The sequence below is a fragment of the Manis javanica genome, chromosome 4 (genome assembly GCF_040802235.1).
Source record: "Manis javanica isolate MJ-LG chromosome 4, MJ_LKY, whole genome shotgun sequence".
Lineage (NCBI taxonomy): Eukaryota > Metazoa > Chordata > Mammalia > Pholidota > Manidae > Manis > Manis javanica.
This window is the reverse complement of record NC_133159.1, coordinates 159,701,869-159,715,070: the sequence shown is the minus strand read 5'-3', so window position 1 is coordinate 159,715,070 and position 13,202 is coordinate 159,701,869. Positions and strand designations below refer to the sequence as shown.

General features: G+C 54.0%; 1 protein-coding gene across 2 annotated transcripts; it reads right to left on the bottom strand.

The window, feature by feature from the left end:
• On the bottom strand, positions 1-13,202 carry RAPGEFL1 (Rap guanine nucleotide exchange factor like 1). 2 transcript variants are annotated; one of them, XM_017671065.3, is made up of 15 exons: positions 12,280-13,201; positions 9,442-9,520; positions 8,419-8,554; positions 8,101-8,198; positions 6,358-6,470; positions 5,939-6,106; positions 4,986-5,083; positions 4,754-4,876; positions 4,017-4,195; positions 3,830-3,920; positions 3,257-3,307; positions 2,814-2,901; positions 2,550-2,614; positions 2,137-2,191; positions 1-1,904 (listed from the first exon to the last, which is right to left on the bottom strand). In XM_017671065.3, the coding sequence occupies exons 1-15, from the start codon at positions 12,797-12,799 to the stop codon at positions 1,780-1,782; spliced, it is 1,989 nt and encodes a 662-aa protein (XP_017526554.1). In that variant the 5' UTR covers positions 12,800-13,201; the 3' UTR covers positions 1-1,779. The 2 variants fall into 2 exon arrangements, with proteins under 2 accessions (XP_017526554.1, XP_017526555.1); XM_017671066.3 differs by lacking the exon at positions 5,939-6,106 and having other exon boundaries at positions 12,280-13,202.

Below are 13,202 nucleotides of genomic sequence, written 5' to 3'. Positions count from 1 at the left end.
TTGATTCATAGATTTTATCGGCTTTTTCTCCACCCAGCGGTTTCTGCAAAGACAGCTGAGCCTGTACAGTATACACAGTTCACTCTGTTAAAGCTGTGGGGAACAGGTGGAGTCCGGGAGGCAACCCAGGGCAGATGTCAAGGCTAGGGGCAGCCAGCAGTCAAGACAGGACCAGGGGGTCCCAATGTCTGAGGTGGCTGCAGGAGCTGGAGTGGGAAGGCTGCTGAGCAGGATCAGGAGGAAGGGTGACTGCGGAGGGATGGGCACATCAGCAGTTGCAGGGAGGGGAGGGAGCAGAGGCCATGGTCACTGTCTGTAAGGGATGCATGGGCAGCACAGGGCGCCTGTGGATGTGGGGTAGGGGTGGGGAGTCCAGAGACAATCATTGCAGCAGGAACAAGACAGGCCACTGTATAAAAGGGACTATACAACATAACCTATGATACAATGTTTACATATGATACAAGTCTCTTCCTCTTTGAGTTTTAAAAAATAAATTTACAATTCCAGAGCTTTTGGTAAAAACTATGTACACCCTCAGAGCAGGAGTAGCAGCTGCTGCTGCCCCTTCAGAAGGGAAGGAGGTGGTGCCAGAGAGGAGGGCGAGGCTGTGTCAGAAACCCTAGCCCAGTAGCTGCCAGGAGCCCTGGGCCCTCATCCCCGGAGGGTGGGAGAGCGAGGGGAGACAGAGAGGTCAGAAAAGCATCGCCAGGGTCCGGTTCTGCCTTCACAGTCTCTGCCACTCCTACCCCCCTCATCTGGGGGCTGCCTGTCCAGGTAGGAGTCCACCCCACCCCAGGGGGTGTCAAGACAGGGAGAAAGAGAACACATTGTTGGTGTCCCATAGGCATGCCAGAAGGGGGGTGATAACTCCCTTCTTAGCAGTGGGACACGCTAAAATCAGGAGTGTGGGCAGCAGGCACCCCTAACTCCTGATACTGCCACACCCCCAATGACTGCAATGCAGAGGGAGGATCCTGTGGGCAGCTTAGGCCTGTGTTTCCCTGAGCATCTTTTACCCTCTCAGCAGGGCCCACCAGGGACCTACCAGAGGCCTGAGTGGGGCCCACACAGGGCTGATGGACAACCTCTCCCACCTGCTGCCACTCCTTGCCCTTGAGAGCAGTTTGGGGCATGCAGGGCAGCAGGAGGAGCAGAGCAGGGAGCACGCCGGTGGGGCAAGCGCCCTGCATCATCCCAGGGGCAGAGCAGACAAGGGTAGCACCAAACAGAAGGACCCCCCCACAACACACATACAACAACTTCCCTCAATTGCTAGATGCACTCCTGCTCCTTTAAAGGGGACACACACACACATAATATTCTATTATGAAACAATATAATATTCTAGGGGTCCTAGCCCTGACCACAGAGAAGCTGGACAGGGGCAGAAAGGAAGGCTGCCAATCCCTTTTACAATTCTGCTCTGTGAGACAGGATGGTGGGCAGCTTTCCTTCCTGCTTGAGAAGAAGAGACTAGAAATTCTATCTCCAGAATAGACCTTGACCAGAGGAGACAGAGGAAGGAACTCTCTCCCCCACTTCCCTGCAAGGGCAGGAATCAGCTGCGTGTGGTTTGGGCTTGAAGGAGCGGGGAGAGAGGACTTCAGCAGGATGAACAGGCTTGTGAGTCTGGGGGTAAGTCCATCCAACTCTTTTTGGTGGGGAGAGAAGTTGCTCCAGGGGGAAAGGTGTCAGAGATGGATTAGGACATAGTGCAAAGTGCTTGAGTGTCAGGTGCCCAAGGACCCTCGTGGGGGGCCAACCAGAATTCTGTTCTCACTGACTGTTAGCCTCCAGCTTGTAGGAGAGCTCAAAGAGGAGGTTCTGGTTGTCTATGACCTGGAACTGGCGCACATAGGCCTTGGTCTGCAGGTGATGGGGTGAAGCCTCCATGTCCAGGCCTGGAGGTGTCAGGAGAGAGAGGTGTTCAGGTCCCCAGCCTCCCTTCCTCCTCTATACACAAGCCGGCTAGAAGAGAAGGGTGAGGACTGGGACAGACTTTGGGCAGGAGGGCCCCTGGGGAGGTCAAGGAGAGAATGGAGAACTGACAAGTCTAAGGAAATAAACATCTGAGCAAGTTGTCCACTCAGTCAAAGCTCTACCTGTAATGCTTTGAGAACCCTGGGTACTCACAAAGGGCTCGGCTCCTGTATTTGCGGATTGTCCTCACTTTTTCAGCCACTGAATGCTGGAAGATGATGGAATGAGCCTTCAGAGGGGCACAGAAAGATGTTCCCATCTCCTCTATTCTTCAACTATGTTGGTTTTACTCCCTCCAGTCCCCAGTCCAGAAGGGTCTCCAGAGGACCAAAGGAGGGGGTGTAACAGGGTGATGAGTGAGGGGGAGGTAGAGTGGCCCCCTAAGCTGCCTGTCAGCTTTGCCACCCGTGGGTTGGTTGCCACAGCAATGCCACCAGGGAGATAGTCAGGAGTCTGTCAGGCAAGCTGGGTGCCACAGAGGAAGGCTGCTGTCTTTAAGGGGTGCCAGGAGAGGGGGAGGGATGTCAGCCCCCACTCACGGGACTGGAATTGGCAGTGCCACTCACCAGCTTCTCAATATTCACCAAACCATCTACAAGGGTCCTACTCCCCTCGTGCAGGAAAGTCAGATCTAGAAGACAGGGAGAGAAGCAAGCATGAGGGAAGGATGATAGAGGAGGTCCAAGGGGCCCCTCACCTTCCCCAGGACCCACACAATCTGGGGGCTCCTCTCCAGGTGGGCACTCAGAGCCGAGGTGAGCAGGGATTACAAGTCAGACTGGGGCATGGAGGGTTTGGATAGAAGAGCACAACTTGGGAGTGACTCTTACCTTTGAGGATAAGAGGCACGAAAGGAATCACCGGGGGCTTCATCTTGGAGATCACTTCTCGGTAACTTTTGTGGTTCCTGCAGGGGTCCTAGCATTCCGCAGAAGAGGGTTAAAGGTACAGATAGGCTCAGAGTATCACAAAGATGACCCCCACTCCCTCCCTCAACCTCCTGCCCTAGATACATCTTTGATGAGAGAGAGTGTGCCTGGGTGTCTAGCTGGGGGTGTGGTGGGAAGGGGTTTAACTGTTCTCCCGTCTCCTCCAGGGAAAACAGGGGAGCACCCTCCCACCGTTCTCCTCTCAGTGTGTCTGCGTGTGTGGTTAGGGGGTGGAGGGCAGCACTAAAAACCTTGAAAGGGAAGCTTGAGGAGGAAGGTTTATCGGAACAGAGAATCTCTGGGATGCAAGTCCAGGAGCAGATAAAAGAGCTGAACCCACTTACTGTCAGGTTCTCAAATTTGCGGAACAAGTTCTTGAACTTTCCTGGCAGCTTCTGCAGAATTTGAAGGAAGAAGGAATGTCAGAATGGAGCTTCTTGGGTTTCACAGGAGCCTCTGGCTAATCCCCAGGTGTTAGAGGGGGAAAGGGCCTGAGTGTCTTGCAAGTTGATAATTGGAGAAGCAGGGTGAGGTCTGGGGAGCTTGAAGCAACCAGAGGAATGAATTATTCTAGGGAAATTGAGGCCTCTGCTTATGCATATGCCCTGCACCAAGGTGTCTTCCTGAGTGCTGGTTGAAATCTAATAGCCAAGTCTGCCACCCGGCCTGGGCTGCCTGCCCTGACTCAAGCCAGGATACTAACTTTTAACTAATTTGCACCAAGCTGTGTGCCCTTGGGCTGATCTGCCAGAAGAGGGCGCCTCCTTCCTATTGGCACGAAGGCCCCCATCTGCTAGCCTGAGTCACAGGAGGCCGCACTGGGGTGAGCCCAGGAGGTCAGGACCGAGGCTGAAGGCCAAGCTCCCTGAAGTAGGTCAGCACAGGTGGGAGGAAAGGAAAGAAAAGAGGTTCCTCACCTCCCAGGTGAGCCTCAGGCGGCTGACCGCAGCGTTGTCCAGCCCCATGACCACGGCGTAGAAGGACAGCAAGTCCTGGTTCTGCTTGCAGCTGCGGGGATGGGAGGCGGGGTCAGTGCGCAGTCAGGTGGCGGTGCGAGAGCCGCCTGGCCTCTGCACTCAGCGGCCGCGGGCTGACCGCACTCACATGGCCGCGATCTTGATGAACTTCTTAAGCAGCTGCGCGCGCTTGCCCGGGGCCTCACAGAGCAGCACCTCGGTGGCAACCCAGTGCGTGACCTCGCTGCAGCGCTGCAGGAGCAGCTCCAGGTTGGCGGTCTCCCGGCGGCCGCGCTCCCCGTGGAACACGTAGTCCACGAACTCCAGCTGCACCCACAGTGGCGGAGGGGCCGCCAGGGCATGGGGCGGGGGTGTGTGGATGGGAAGATGGCAGTGCAGGGCCGTGAGGACAGAAAGATAGGAGCGTGGGGGCCCAGAGGTGGAAAACAGGAAAAAAAATGGGATAGAACAACATGTGACAGACATGGGGGAAGAAACAACGTACATTAGCCATACTCTACCTTCTATTGGGCACCTATTAAGTGTCAGGCACCTGGGTCATCTAATAGTCATTATTGTGGCTGCCTTGTCTTATTTCTTGAATAGTGAATAGTTTTTCAATACCAACCATGGGTCAGGTTCTGGTAAGCAGCATTTGGGCCCAGAGCCACCCTGCTAGGGGGTGTCTCTTTACTGTTTGTTTGGGTTTTTTTCCAATGAGGTAAGAAAGGCTTAAGAAGGTTCTGGCAATGCATTGCCCAAAGGCATGCTACAAGCTCAGCATTTTAATCAGGAAGTTCAGCTGCAGAAGGCACCTGCCCCTAGACCTCTATAATGGCACATTTCTCCCTCAGGCCCCAGCCCAGCAGCAGCCGCAGTCCCCACCTCGTGCACACATCGGAACAGCTCCCAGTGGAAAGAAGTCAGGTGGTTGGCCACATCCTCAGGTTCCACTCGGTGGATCTCCGTGTCTCCAGGGGAGACCTGGATCTCCTCAGGGAGGGGCATCTGGTGGCAGGCAGGGGCATGGGCTGGGCTCCGCTCTAGGCTTGTGAGTTCCTGCTCACGGACCCTTTCAGCCCTGTTCCCTGACAAGGCCTTGTGAAGGAGTTCTTACCAGGGCCTCATAGCTGTCCCGCGTGCAGGCAAACAGGTGGCTGTTGATGCCCAGCGTAGTAAAGACACAGTCTTCAGTTGGCTGGAGAAGAACCTTCTCTGCAGGAGAATGAGCTGTTCTGCCTCAGCCCTGGCCACCCGAACCCACACACACCCTAGGCACTGTCACCATCCCATCCAGAATCTCCTAACCCCCACAAGGACGCATTTTAAACTAAAGGGACTCAGATTATCACCAGTTTATGCCATATTTATCTGAAAATGTTCAAATCATGATTTCTTTTGCAGGTATAACCTTCTTTTTACCCACAAGTCTTTCATAGCTCTTCTCTCATTCTATCATCCCTGTGACAATGGAAATTTTTTGTCCTGCCTTAGAGGAAAATAAGGCTCTGGCTACACTGTAGACATTGCCTTCCCACAGGGATTGGAGGCACACCTGCGTCTTGAGCCTAAAAAATATAGTATCTTAAGATGCTCAAGGAAGTTAAAAGATCATATCCCAAGGTGAGTAAGAGGCAAGCATCCAGGTCAGAATCCAAGTGTCCTGGACCAGTGCTTTCCAAACTTTAATGTGTATAGGAATTGCCTGGGAACTTGTCAAAATACCCATTCTGATTCAGCAGTTCTAGCGTGGGATCTGAGATACTGCAGTGTTAACAAGCTCCCAGGTGATGCTCATGTGGGTGGGCCCGGGACCACACTTGGAGTAGCCAGGACCTAGCATTCAGTCTTTACCCTTGCCATTGGGCACTGGGCTCGTGAGAGAGATGTGACAGAGATGGGGGAAAACTAATTTGCACAAGGATAGGGCCCATTAGCCAAGCTGTGGGCCCTGGGGCTGGATCTGCCAGAAGCTGAGTTGAGCAGGGATTTCAAGTCAGACTGGGTCATGGAGGGGGACTGTCATGTCTCCTCTCCTGGCTCCCTGGCCCAGCTCTTCCTGACCCTCACCTCCAGAGGAGGCCACAGCTACCAGGATGAGGGAATCCTCACGCCCTGCAGGCTCCTCCGAGTACTGCAATTTCTCTGTCACCGAGCCCAGAATGTCCTGCACAGACGCTGAGAGGCGGCTGCGTATGGTCACGTAAGAGTGGTCAGGCATGTAGACCCGGCAGAAAACTGGACAGAGACAGGAAGGTGGCTTTTCATCAGAGGGCAGAATGGCAGAACTGGGATAGTCCCTTCCAGGGCAGCTCTGTTTCCCACCCCTTCCCACCCCACCTCTTAATTGGTTGGCCTTTGAAAAAGATGCTGCTAAAGGACAGGTTTTACTACACAGGGAGACTTCACTGAGGATGCCCAAGATCCAGAGACCCACAGGGCCCCCTGAGCCACTCAGGAAGACCTTCCCCTTTAATTCCCACACTCACTCTCATCGGAGCCCCGGAAGGCCACTCGAGTCTGTAGACAGGAGTCTATCCGGCGGAAGTGGCGGAAGAGTGGCTTCACCTGCTTGCTGGGTGGCTGGCTTTCCTCTGGAACCCTAGCATGGACACTGGGCATCAGGAAGTCCTGCCAGGCATATGGGGTACCAGGCAGGCAGTATCAAGCAGGGATACCAGAAGTGGGTCAAGGATGCACAGCAACAGGCTCAGAAAATGGTGAAGGAGGTCGGAAGAGAGGATAATGACAACAATCCAAAGTGACCCAAATCAAATGCCACCTCTTCCATGAAATCTCTGATCCACTCACCCACCAGGAAAGGTCACTTTTTTGCATCAACCGCTGTAGGACATTGGACTAGTATTTGTTTATGCTCATGTCTTATATTTTCTATGAGATTGAAAGCTTTTGAGGCTAGGATTAGTTCTTACTGAATTTTTTTTTTCATCCTCCAGGCCTAGCACACTGCTTGGCACATGGCAGGTGTAGGTCATCAGCTGTTTGCTGAATTTTGCCAACAAGGACTTCACAGTCTGGGAGGGAGACAGACATGCATACAGCTACTTCTAACACAAGGCAGGAGGTGTTAGATGATATAACAAAGGTACAAAGAGTTATGTTGGCATGGAGGAGGGAGAAAGCTACTCCAGAAAGGAGGATCTAGGGAACATTCATTGAGAAGATGGCATTTGACCTGGGCCTTGAAAGACAACAGGAAGAGAAGGAGTTGTAGATACTTCTAGAATGGACCATATAAACGACAGCAGGAAGTTGGGAATGCACAGGAGTTCAGGCAATGTGGGGTGTGTGTAGGCAGTGCCATGGGTGGAGAGGATGTGGGAAATGAGATGGGAAGGATCAGCAGAAGGCATTAGGATGTTGCAACTCTGTCTTGTGGGCAGTGGGGAGCCTTGGATGTTTTTGGAACAGGAGCATGATGTCGTCAAGTTGGGAAGATCTTTCTTGTTGTCAGTATAAGGAGGGAGAGAAAGACATAAACCCATAACCTGAAGTCCTGGATAGGAGACTGTGCCAAAAATCCATGTGAGAGAATGGGGGTTATGATTGAGGGGATGGAGTGGAGAGAAATTGAAAGGGCCACAGGGATGGATAGATGGATGGCTGTGTAGATAGATGGATGGATGGATGCAGTGGTGTCCTGAAGCTGGTTCACACTGGCTCATAAGAGTGGATTGCTAAATTCTGGGGAATTTTGCCAGCTGGTTTTAAAACAGCTATTAATATATATGTGTGTTTTATAAACTTACAGCCAAACTAATACCAAAAAGTAGTTTTCTGATTGTTTTACTACATTGTACTACAATTTATGCTTCTGAGGTTATTTACATCTATTGTATTTGTATGGTGAAAACACCATATGTGCCGGCTACCACACATCTCTTCCCAACTTCACATTTAGGGATGTCATGGTGGTAGCCTGAAATCAGCCATGGTGGAGGAATTTACACCATGCGAGTCAGCAAAAGGTACAAATCAGGGCTCTTTTTCCTGAAGCACTGGTTGTTAAATATTTATCAGTACACCATTGGATTGACAAATAAATGGATGGGAAAATGGACAAAAAGGTGACCAGAGACTGTGCTTTGTGATACTCTCCAGTAAAAGAAAAGGCTGAAATAAAACTGGAGCCAAAAGGCTACAGGCAGCCCCTGTAATGGAGGAACGTGGGGGACTTCTTTCCTGTCCCTTCCCCCAGCCCATCCCCTCACTTCAGCTCCACTGTTTCCACAAGCTGGTGTAGCCTCAGTGTGTCCTCTCGGAGGTCCTGGTAAAGGGATTCATCCTTCATAATCAGCAGGTAGAGATCCTGCAGAGCAGAGGAGAGGGCAGGTGAGAGCAGGGGTCTTAGCCTAAGCATCACTCTGCAAGCACTGGGGTCTCCCTACCTTTGAGCAGAGAACCATGTAAGCTAAGGCCCACTGGCATCTCTTCCTTCCAGATACCCAGCTTGGGGAGTATGGCTCCTTCAAAGGGGCCCCCTTTCAGAGCTAATAGCTTGCTCACCCACCTTCTCTTCCCAGGCCCACCTTGATGATGCGGCCAGCCCCTTCTTCCTCCTGCAGCAGCCCCTGGTAGGTGTCCAAGAAATGAAGGAGCATGGCTAGACAGGCCTGCTTTCGGCCCAGCCCCTCGGGGCCCTCCATGCCTCCTGCCCAAACAAAGCTGACCCCTTAGTTAAGAAAAAGCCCTTGGCAGGCACAGTTGAGGAAACTGGGAAGGGAGCTGGGAGGTAATGGAGGCTTTAAACCACTCCCAGTTTTGGGGGCCTAGAGATTAGGAAGAAAGGAGGTCCGGGCCTTGCTGCAGCCAAGACTCCCTCATGCCCCAGCCCAGGTTTTTGCTTAGAGTAGGTAGGGATGACACCTCCTTGACCACACCCAGCTCCCCTCTGTTTGAATTTCACTTGAAGATACCCTGCCTGGACCCACCCACTCTCTGACAAGCCCATGGCCTGGAGCTCACAGCAGGCTGATAAAGGCCAATGGTGCTTACCACAGACCTGACCATACCTCAGTGTAAGACCTGGTCCTGACATTTGCAATTAGGTCCTAAAGTAACTCAGTGAGAGACCCTATGCTTACATGAGACCCTATGAGTAGCCCAGCCAGTGACTTATCTCCAGCAAACCCTACTAAAGCACAGCCATGACTTGATGTTTACAGCAGACCCTGTAATAACTCACCGGGCAGCCAGATGTTTAGAGCAATAATTCAGTGGGGAGAGATGCACTCTTAATAGATTAATAACACCTTGCATTTGTACAGGGCTCTGTAGTCTGCAAAGTATGCCCACATCTGCTATCACACAGATCTCCCCAGCAGCCCAATGGGAGGCAGGGCAGGTGTTATCTACCCCTTTTTAACAGAAGAGGAAACTGAGGCCCAGGAGGCTAGGTGATCTGCCCAACATCACACAACTGGTGAGTAAAAGACCTGGAACTGAAACCCAGGTGTGTTTTGTGGGGAAGGGCTTAGGCTCTGACCTCACATGTTGGGTCAGGGAGTTGCTCCCTCCTGACCTCCCCTTTTGCAAGGTCCACAAAAGGATATTACTGGTGTAGCTCCTGCAGGAATTTCTCCGTGGGGAGGAAGAGAGAATGGGTGAGGACGATGTCGTCCAACAGGATATCTGTAGAGATAGATCAATTGGTGCCACTGATGTCAGGAGGGGCACTTCTAAGACCCAGCTGGACACTCACACTCCCTCACCTGCCTCTGAGGGCAAGTTCTCATTAGCCAGAATGGAGTCCAGCCACCTGCCCCGTCATGCTCTGCACATGCGGGCACACACGCACGTGAAGGTTCTGGGCGGCTGCTGTGGGGGTGGGGTTGGCAGCTGCCAAGACAGCTGGAAGGAAGGAGGGGGTGCTCTTTGATGGCCATGCCTACTTCTCTTCAGTGTGTGTGGGAAGCTGGTCAGATAATCAATCAAACTTGAGATCTGCCCGAAAAAAAGAGGTAGACCACAGAAGTGTCTCTATATAAAGAAACTTCCAAACACAGGTTAGGGTCAGTAGAGTGTGTGTGTGTGTAGCCCTCTTCCTTCCCCACCCACTCCCTACCTAACAGTTTTGAGTTACAACTAGGCAGGTAAGAACCAGCCCTATTAAAAAGGAGAGGGGAGCAACTGCCATTTCTTTAATCCCAAAGCCTTTGACTAGAAACCCTGTGTTCTCTGGATGCCCAGAGATGGAAGGGTTAATTACAGAAGGGTGGTGGGGAGTGGTTCTCCTCACCACTCTTTTCCCCTCCACACCCCCATCCGGGCCTGGCTCAGCCAGTCAGCCAGGTACAAGGTCGTCCAGACTTGCAGCCAGCCCTGGGGTGGGGCAGGGCACCCTGGCACACACAGACAGGCAGAGTGCAGGGATGGAGCCAGGTGTCCTCACCAGGACAGGGTAGGGCCAGCTCTCCAGGCACTGCCGCAGGACAAAAGCAAAGCTTCTGAAGGCCCTTGGTTCACCATCCCCTGGCTTCCAATTCTAGCCATGAAGATAAAGGAGGAGAACCACCAAGATCCTCAACTTAACTATTTCATTTCACAAATGAGAGAAACCAAGGCCAAGAGATGGGAGGGACTTGCCTGGAGCCACAATAAGAACCCAGACTCTTGAGTCTTTGTTCTTTTCTCAGTATGCCTAAGGCAAGCAGTGTTAGGGTAGAGTACAGTGGTTAGATGAGGTTGCTTAGATATTTGAGGCTTTGGCCAGTTTGGGGGTCCCTTCGTAAGTACCCTCCTCCCACTCACCCTGGGAGGAAACCAAGATGGCTCAAGAACACTGGTTATATTGGGGAATATCAGAGTGGCAGGTTAAACTGTTTCTCATTCACTCTGAAACCAGTAACTCTGGGGATCCAGCTTGCCAGGCCAGATAATATGGTGACAATCCATTCAGGAGTCTTTCCCCAAAGGAGACTGAGCAAAGTCTGTGGTACTAGGCACCTGTGGAAGGAGAAAGACAGTTTCTCCCCCTTCCTCTCTGCCCAGCTATCCTGCTGAGTTCTTAAAGTGAGTCTCAGAGCCCCCCATGCTGACCCCCAGCTCCAGGGATGGGGACTAGGAATAGGGATGTCCAACATCTTTCCGATATTGTTATCTCGCAGGAGAGCTAAGCCAGAGCAAAGGAAGAAGAACACAGGGCAGAGTGGGAGAGATGCTGCTATGGGGGCTACTGTTTGGCGTCTGTCTCTTCCAAGGCAGGCTCTGGTCCAAAGCACAGCCTCCCCAGGGAATGTGTCATAGAGACAGGGTGTGTGGTGTAGGCGGGAAATTATGGTTAGGAGAGCTGTGTGTGTCTGATATTTTTTCTAATTAAATCCAAAAGGTGTCAGCTCCCTAGGGCAACTACAGCCTGAGCCAAGGAGAGGACCTAGGTCTTAAGAAAAATCTAGGAGAGTGGAGCCTCATCCCACACACTGAGGTTAGGGCTCCCTGCAGAGTTTTGAAACCAGTGTGAAACCCCCACCTTTAGGCTCTTAGTCAGGGCTCTCAATCCTCAGATGCTGCTGGGCTTAGTGAAATGCCCAGAGCTATGCCTAAAGACTCATGGGTCTTCTACCTCAGCCACTAACCAACAGTTTGGGACCTCAAGTTTCCTCAAAGTCCGCTTTGTAGGGGTGCTGGTGGGGAGTGGTGAAATAGTATTATCGTTTAGGGAATAAACTTCTCAGGGTGTGGTTATTATTATTTTTTTAAGAGGCCATGTGCCAAGATCTGCCACAGGAAGGGCAGGGGCTGGGAAGGCTCTGAGCCCCCTGGATGCTGCAGGGCCCTGATATCTCCTCAGCCACCTCTCCTCGACAAACACCTTCTGAGTCAATCCCCTACTAGAATGCCTCCCTCCCCGCAAGCTGCTGAGGACAGACAATGCATCCCTTTGCCTGAGCCCAAAAGGCAGCTTGGGCCCTGTGCCTGTCTGGCGCTGCCTGGCTGAGTGGGCCAGCCCTGTGCTCCAGGGCTTCTAAACAGAATCAGGGACTCCTGGAAGGTCTTTCAGCGCTTGAAGTGTGGCACAGGCTGCTCAGGGCAGCTTCCACCTTAGTGTGTCAGGCCTTAATTTTGGGCCACAGAAAGAGGCAGTCAACATCAGGGATCCATGAGTCTGTGAATAAAATGACCAGGGTAAAGGAAGCATGGCTTAAGGAAAGGAAGAGGTTCAGCTTCTCCAGCCAGTGGGTGAGGCTGCTACAGGGAGAAAAGTGGCAGTGCCACTTCTCTACTGAAAAAGGTTCGTTCTGTTCCTCCCATAGGCCTCTAACCCACTTCAGCTGACTACTCGGCCCCACACCCAGGCTCCGGCATAGCACCACCCCCACTCTCCAAGGGCGAGGAAAAGGAACCAGTGGCAACCCCCTACCCCGAGATGGACGAGCCAGCCCACTGCTTACCTGACGCTGCGCTGTCCCTGGTGGCCCCTCCGGCCAGCCGCTCCAGAACCCGGTTCAGAAGATGCTCCGGCCGCTCGGGGGCGCCCAGGGGGGCCCAGGGCGGGGAAGACAGGGGTTCGCCTGGAGACAGTTCATCTGAAGAGTACGAGGAAGGGGAGCGCAGGGGGCCCCCTCCCCCAAACGGCCCGGGCCCCGGCACCTCCTCTAGCTGCAGCCAGCAGGGCCCCCCGCTGCCTAGCTCCTCCGCGACTCCCGCCGGCTCTCCCCCTTCTTCCTCAGGGGGCGGCTCCAGCCCCGGCTCGGTGGGGGGCTCCCGGAGGAAAGCTGGGAGCAGCAGGCGAGACACGCTCTGACGCCGCTGCAGCGGCCGCAGTCCCCCGGCTGGACCGCCGCCCCCGCCAGGCCCCCCGCCCCCTCCAGGCCCGCCGCAGCTCCCCGGACCTCCGCCCGGACCTCCCGCCACCGTTCGCCCCGCCAGTTGCGATGTCTGCTTCTTCAAAAATTTCTCCAGCGGCTTCATGTCCACCCCCCCCCGCCCCTCTCCTCAGGGCCGCCGGGGGACTCAGGTGTCCCTGGCGCGGGCGGGGGGGGGCAGGGACGCGATGCTCAGAGCCGAAGGGGCAGAGCGGAGGGCCGTGCCGGGTGCGGAACTGGAGGCCAGAGATGCTCGAGGTTCGCTGGCCAGGGTCCAGTAGCCAGTGGCCGGGGAGGTGCCAAAGGGAAGGAGCGCCCGCTCTTAGTGACCCCCCATGCCGGCTACAGCGGCTCGCGGCCCGAAGAGTGGGTAGGCTGCGGGGCCAGTGCCCCCGGCTCTGCGCTCCTGGGCGGGCTGCGGCGGCAGTAGCAGCGGGCGGAGCGCAAGCCTGAGAGGACGCGGCGGCGGCAGCGGCAGCGGCGGCTGCGCTCCTGACCGGTTGGGGGTA